We start from the raw sequence: 7,062 nt of genomic DNA on the forward strand, positions 1-7,062 counted from the left end.
CATTTTTTTTTTTTTTATATTTTTACTCTTGCATAGATCCATGCAGCTAACCCAATGTAGTTGGGAGAAGGCTGAGTTGATGTTGTTTGTTGTTGTTGATTGAAAAGATAGTATCATCTCCTCACTATGATGTAGATTCGGTCTATTATTGGTCAATCCACAATTGGAACTCTAAAGTTGGCTCACTTTTAGTTCAACTTTGCATCCAATTAATTCCTAATTATGCCATCTGTATGGGTATATTCCACCTGCGAATGTGAACTTCCAGGATTTTCTTCTTGTACAGCTTGCATGGATTTATTTCCCAAAATTTATAACAATCTAGTGGGACCCAGCCGACAGTTGTACTGGCTGAAATACTTCCTATGGCAAAGGCTTTTTGTAGATAAGGAGATTATTTAGGGAAGATTAAAAGTTCAAAATTAAAGCTTGGGGCCAAAAGAAAAACTACCTTGCGTGGACTGTTAGAGATCTTTTTTGTTTCTATTTATCATTAAGTTATAAATTAATTAGGAGTTTTATTCTCTCTCTTTATTTCCTCAGTAAATAGTTAATCTCCAAGAAGTGTCAAATGAACAAATCCTATTTTTTAGTTTCCTATTTTATAATTCTCAATGATTATTAATATAAGAAGAAGGAGAGGCCAGCCCTACAATGGAGTATGAGAAAAAAATTGGTGTGTGACGTGGCTGTGAGATACAGTTGAGAGGGTGAGAGGCACAAGGGAAAGATTGGGAAACACGACCCAAACCTATGGTCTTCTATAATCTTACTCCCTTTGCCATAAGTTCTCTTTCTTTACTCATTCTTACGAAAACAACATCTGTAAGGGATCGCCACCACCTATTCCATAAGCGATCAATATTCTTTAGCAATAATCGTTTCCCAAATGACTATACACACAAATATAAAACAGAAATAAAAAAGATACCTCACAGGGAATAAGGATGAAACATTGATGATTAGTGAACCGCTGATTCAATGATGAAAAGTGGATGATTAGTAAACTCTACTTCAATGAAGCAAATTATTAAGTGGATCTCCAAAAGAGAAATCTTTCTGATGAGGTTGAAGAAGGAGCAACTTAAAAGATCAAGATCCTTTTTCTCCATAATTTCTATATCAACAGTCTGCCAATCATATTGTCACCTCAGATTTGCCTCAACATCTGTTTCTATATTTTTCTTGCAATATTAACAAGTAGGCTATGGGTTGGTTGGAAAATGAATTTTAACTAACAAATGGGGAGAAAGAAAAGAAAAAAACCGGCTAACAGTCCATTGTAAGTGAGAGTGACTTCTTGCTTCTCATTTTCCTATCTTTACATCAGTTTTCAGGTTTTGTTTTTATAACCCCTGTATTGAAAATATATCTTCTTGGAAACATAGAAATAAGGACACTTTTACTTAGAATTGAATGTAGATCCATCCTGATGCAACAAAAATTATAACATAACTGAGTATATGCCAACGCAACTGGCTACTGACAAAGAAACAAGTCATCAATATTACCAGTAAACTGAATATGAAAAAGAGCCTTCACCTGCGTAATAAAGTACAGATTGATAAATCCAAAAGACTACAATTAAAGCAGAACTCCACCACCTTCCTTATAACAACATGTAGGCAGCCTAATTCAAGCCCGGGAAAAATGCCTTTAGTGTTGAAGGCCAGGCCAAGCTTACATGTAGTTTGGAAGTGGTAAGTTCATCAATATGATTGATAGCAAATGGCATGTTTTAACAGAAATACCAATATAAGATGAGTGAAACAAAGTTGCATGAAAACCCCATTTCTTTTGACATGCAAAAGCATTAGTAACCAATATGTAAGTGGTCTGTTAATATGTCCAAAACAAAACAAGTAGAAGGAAGGGTGGGGGGGAGACTAAATTTCTTGTTTATTTTTTTATTTTTTAAGAAAAGTGTGGTTTAAGGACCAGGAGTAGTTACATATGATAAACAATAGTCAATGTATAACGAGTCAAACTTTTTGATTAATAACAGGGTCATTGATTTATAACAGAATTTAAACTCAAATCTTGCTAAAGAACATAATAATTAAATTCTTAAGGGTTGTAATACAGGCTAGTACTATCATCAATGAAGCAGCAGTTTTGGGGGAAAGAAGAGCCTTCAACTAGGACCAGATAAGAGCAGGAAATCTGAATATTGTGGGGAGTACATCCATCTGGTTCAACGGCCTATGTACAGCAAGGATCCCCAACCTTCCTCAAAAGATGCTAATTGATTTGCTTTTGGAATCCCACCAGGAGTAGTTACATATGATAAACAATAGTCAATGTATAACGAGTCAAACTTTTTTATTAATAACAGGGTCATTGATTTATAACAGAATTTAAACTCAAATCTTGCTAAAGAACATAGTAATTAAATTCTTAAGGGTTGTAATACAGGCTAGTTCTATCATCAATGAAGCAGCAGTTTTTGGGGAAAGAAGAGCCTTCAACTAGGACCAGATAAGAGCAGGAAATCTGAATATTGTGGGGAGTACATCCATCTGGTTCAACGGCCTATGTACAACAGGGATCCCTGTTCTTCTGGTCAAAGGCGTCTTATGGTGCCCAATAAAACTCCAAAATTCCAACTTGAACTGGTAGCAGGTTGAAGAGATATAAAACTTCTTGAAAACTAGGGAAAAATTAGGGTTTAAAGGAGATTTTGAAGAACTCAGCATAGCTCAGAAGCCCAAAAGGCCTTGGTCGAGTGGTCTTCTAGGTGCCCTTGAGATGTCCTCCAAATCTTGTACTCAGAAGCCTTCAGGTTGGGGAGATCAGGCACAAATTGATTCTTGCCCAGAAATCAGGCTCTTCTAAGGTTGCCCAGATATCAGCAACAGTAGCAGGTCTTTGTAGGTTGTAAACAGCCTTCAATTATGGTAAAGAGAGGTTCAAATATCACCCAGAAAATTAAAGAAATAAAAGGGAAAACAGAAATCGATGGAAGGATGAGAAGGGGGAGAAGAAGATAGTTTTGGATCAGGCCTCCCACCCTCTCCCTTTGGGTCTCTCACCCCTCAATGTTTAGGCATCTCACCCACTCAATCGACTCTCTCAGTCCATGAAGAAAACACTTCAATTTCATTTACAAAACTCTGCCCAAAAGGCAACAATTGATTCTCTTAAATAGGCTTGAAAGCCTTTACATAATAGGAAACAAATGGAGTAAGAAACAATTGCTAAAAGGAAACCATTCCTAATGAAAACTTTCCTAATTGAAGACTATTGCTTTGACAATAAGAACAAAACACAAAAGGAAACTAACTACTTGGGCCAATAAGTGTAGACATAAAAGGAAATAAAAAGCTCTCTTCTATAAGGCAGAATTGATCCCTCTTCCTAGTGGCTGACTTGGTCTTCTAGAAACTCTTCAATTTCTACCCCTGCTGTAACCTTGCCGACCAATGCATTGTAGGACAAAACCAGAATTGGTAGAGGAGATTTAAGTTCTTCTAGAAGCTGCTTTAACCCCCAATCAACAGCCTTGTTGCCTAAGGCATCCCTACTGCTTGACAGGCTGGAACATGGCCCAAATTTTGGGCCCAGTATTGACCCAACTTTGACCCCTCTTTAGGACTCGATCTACATCACTTTTTGAATATAATAATATCTTTTAAGACTTTAGATAATAGTTTTGATTAACTAGTCTCAAATTTTGCACATATGCATTGATTACTTTTGACCCTCTTTGACTAAGACTTGGACTGGATTAATTAGGACTGGTTTTTGGTGAACCAGAAAAACACCCAGGCCTGGCTGCTCTGGCTTGAACCAACTGAACAGTTAAACCAGCCCCAGAACAGTTAAACCAGAACAGGTTCATTCAAGGAACTGCAGGCTAAGGTAGAGGCCTGTTTCCTCCCTTCTTGCAATGTTACTACTTGGAGTAGAACTTATCTACTTCATTAGGTGTCTTTCTTTAGCTCTTCCTTTGCAATGAGCTACAGGTTTGGAGTTGATTTGCTTATATATAGTGATAAATTTCTTATGGACCATTGTTTGGTGTGATGTGGAGAGTCTGGACCGCCAGTGTGAAAAGTGGGTTTGAGTCTGAGGGCAGTCACCTTGTGCAAAAATTTCATTGGACATTTGGACCATCCCAGTCCAACCCTCTTGCGACCCTGCAAGGAGGATTTGCATTGGATTACAGTCCCTTTTTGTTAGTGATAAATCTTTTCGAGAAAAGTCTTGTATAGTTATCTAGTTTATGTTGGACACGTTGTCTCTCTGTTTCTTAAAGTGGTAGGAATTGAAAATTAGTCTTTCTGGCTTTGTTGATTGATTGCTTGCTTGCATGAAACTAAGTATTTTGGCATGTTTATGGCATCTCTCTAAACATGGTTAACTTTATTGTCCATTCCTCTTTTAATACTTTGAAAGTTGGTTTTCATCTTCTAATGTTTGATCTATCAGATTAGCTGAAGCTATTGACAGGACTCTCCTAGGCCATCTTTTGAAGATGTTCACTGCTCTAGGAATCTACTCAGAAAGCTTTGAAAAGCCATTTCTTGAGTGCACATCTGAATTTTATGCTTCTGAGGGTGTGAAGTACATGCAGCAATCAGATGTTCCAGATTATTTGAAGCATGTGGAGGTGCTTTATTTTGATTGTTCTCTTACTATATATGACTCTTGACTCGTGATTTCTCATTATAAGTTCCCATATTTTGCTCATTATCTTGCACACCTCTGATTGTAGAGTCTTCAGTTTGTTCTTGGACACCAAGTTGCATCATATTTTCTTAATTTTGTTAGGATTGAGATTATACATTCTTGCAGTCAAGGTTGCATGAAGAACATGAAAGGTTGATGCTCTACTTAGACCCGAGTACTAGGAAGCCACTGGTGGCAACTGCAGAAAAGCAACTTCTTGAACGACATACTTCTGCAATTCTTGACAAGGTTTGGATCCTGAATTAACTTTCTGTCTTATATGGTCCCACGTTTTTTCTTGCTCTTTTGGTATGAGAAGATAAAACTCTTTTTGGTAAATGAGTGTGGATTTCTTATTGTGTTAGGGATTCACAATGTTAATGGATGGAAATCGAATTGAGGACCTTCGGAGGATATACACTCTGTTTTCAAGGGTCAATGCCCTTGAATTACTACGGCAAGCCCTTGGTTCTTACATCCGGGGTACTGGGCAGGGCATTGTTATTGATGAAGAGAAAGACAAAGATCTGGTACCCTGTCTCTTAGAGTTTAAGGCTTCTCTCGATACAATCTGGGAAGAAAGCTTCTCAAGGAATGAGTCATTTTCTAATACCATAAAGGATGCATTTGAGCATCTCATTAATCTCCGCCAGGTTGGTATGCATACTCTTTTTTATCAAGTAGCAGCAAAATTAGTAAATGAAAAATAAGAAATGACACAATTAAGTGGCAGTGAACTACTGAGAATGACTGATATCTACAAAATCAGTATTATTGCACATAATAGAGAAATTACCTAGCACTATGCATGTATTCAAGAAGTCTTGTAAAGAAGATTGAAACTTGAAATAAGTTATGGACTTCAAAATTTTGCTCTAAAGAACTGGGCTTCCCGGGATACCTATGGGAGCTGCTAATATTTATTTTTTTAATTATTTTTTTTTCTATATATGACTGCTGAAACAAAATTTAATAGAAGGAAGAAAATGTTTTGACATTCATTGTTGTGTGCCCTTTCAACAGCTTGAGCTTTTGGGATAAATGGTTGTAAGGTGGTATTAGATCTAGGAGGTCGGTTGTTCGATCCCTGGTTAGTGTTGGGGTTTGTGTTGCATGATGTTGTGCCCTTATGCCTTGTACCCTTGGTGATGCAGATTAATTATCAAAATAGGCTTGTTTTATTGAGAATAAGCCTAGGGTTGGGTTTCATACATGTTGGGCCTTGGATTCCATGTGTTTTGAGTGTAATAGACCACTTTTATGGGTCTAAAAGGGGGCTCTAAGATTGAGTACGTGATTACTAGTTAGTTTCCATTTTCATTAGTTTCATTTTTTAGTTGGATTTGATTTGAGTTATATTTGTTTCCTTAGGAGTCAAGTTATTAATTGAGTCAAGTCATTAGTAGTTAGTTTCCTTTTTCAACTAGTTTCTAAGTTCAGTTTTTAGTAACTATTGTATTAGGAGAATATTAGGTTTCCTTTTTTAGGAGCCTTCTATTGTGTAATTCCCTCTTCCATCACTATTATAAATAAAGAGAAGGCTCATTAGTAGCCCATGATTTTATGAATGAAATAATGCTTTTACATTTTGCTCCCTGTGAGTGTGCTTTGTGTGTGATGAAAGTGATGAACTGGTGTTTGATCAAGGCTGAAGGAATTGTTGTTTGATCCAATTGACTCTTTGCGGCGTGAAGTCCAAGAGGTCTCTTCAACTATTCTTTCTTTCTTTTCAAAGTTAATTACAAGGTTCTTCAAATCAGGTAAGAGATCTGAAACTGTGATTGAATTCTGGTTCTGGAAATCTCCAAATTTCTTCCTACTGCCCCTACTCTGTTCTGGAAGATCCAACCAGCCGATGGCCCTCCCTTTTTGATCGATTGTTGGGTTTATTAAGAGGGAGGCTTGACCTTAATTTGGGACCAATTAGACCAGGGGATTTTGAGTTATGAAGTTTCTCCCTATTCTGGCCGATTGTGTTTGATTTATTTTTGCTGCCCAGAATTTTGGATTGGTTTGTCCAGATTATCGCTGATTAGTTACTGATTTGATTCTCCATTATCTCAGTATCATTAGTGAGTGATTTATGTCCCTAATCCATTGGTTATTACTTAGTTACAGAACTGCTGAATTGTTGAAATCGATTGAGTTGTTAGCTTCCCTATTGAACTTGATAGCCTGCTGGACTGTTATATACTATTCTGATTTTTCTGTTATGATGTTGGGGCTGGTTTATGGTTGTTCTTTGGTTTAAAAGTTTATGCAGAATGAGACTTGGTTAGACCCCTATCCTAGTCTACATTACTTGGTGCCATGTGATGGCACCATCACGTGATAGTGTCATGTCCAGAGCCGTGTGTGTGTGTGTGTGTGTGTGTGTGTGTGTGTTGGGTG

General features: G+C 37.2%; 1 protein-coding gene across 1 annotated transcript in view; it reads left to right on the top strand.

Annotated features, from left to right (window-relative positions):
• The first annotated feature begins 3,954 nt into the window (after positions 1-3,954).
• The window catches only part of LOC122058972 (cullin-4), a 12,336-nt gene continuing 9,228 nt past the window's right edge, over positions 3,955-7,062 (top strand). Inside the window, exons 1-4 of the mRNA XM_042621691.1 lie at positions 3,955-3,965; positions 4,432-4,612; positions 4,798-4,920; positions 5,037-5,324. Coding sequence (XP_042477625.1) covers positions 3,955-3,965; positions 4,432-4,612; positions 4,798-4,920; positions 5,037-5,324 — 603 coding nt within the window. The remainder of the gene's footprint in view (positions 3,966-4,431; positions 4,613-4,797; positions 4,921-5,036; positions 5,325-7,062) is intronic.

The sequence above is a fragment of the Macadamia integrifolia genome, chromosome 13 (assembly GCF_013358625.1).
Source record: "Macadamia integrifolia cultivar HAES 741 chromosome 13, SCU_Mint_v3, whole genome shotgun sequence".
Taxonomy (NCBI): domain Eukaryota; kingdom Viridiplantae; phylum Streptophyta; class Magnoliopsida; order Proteales; family Proteaceae; genus Macadamia; species Macadamia integrifolia.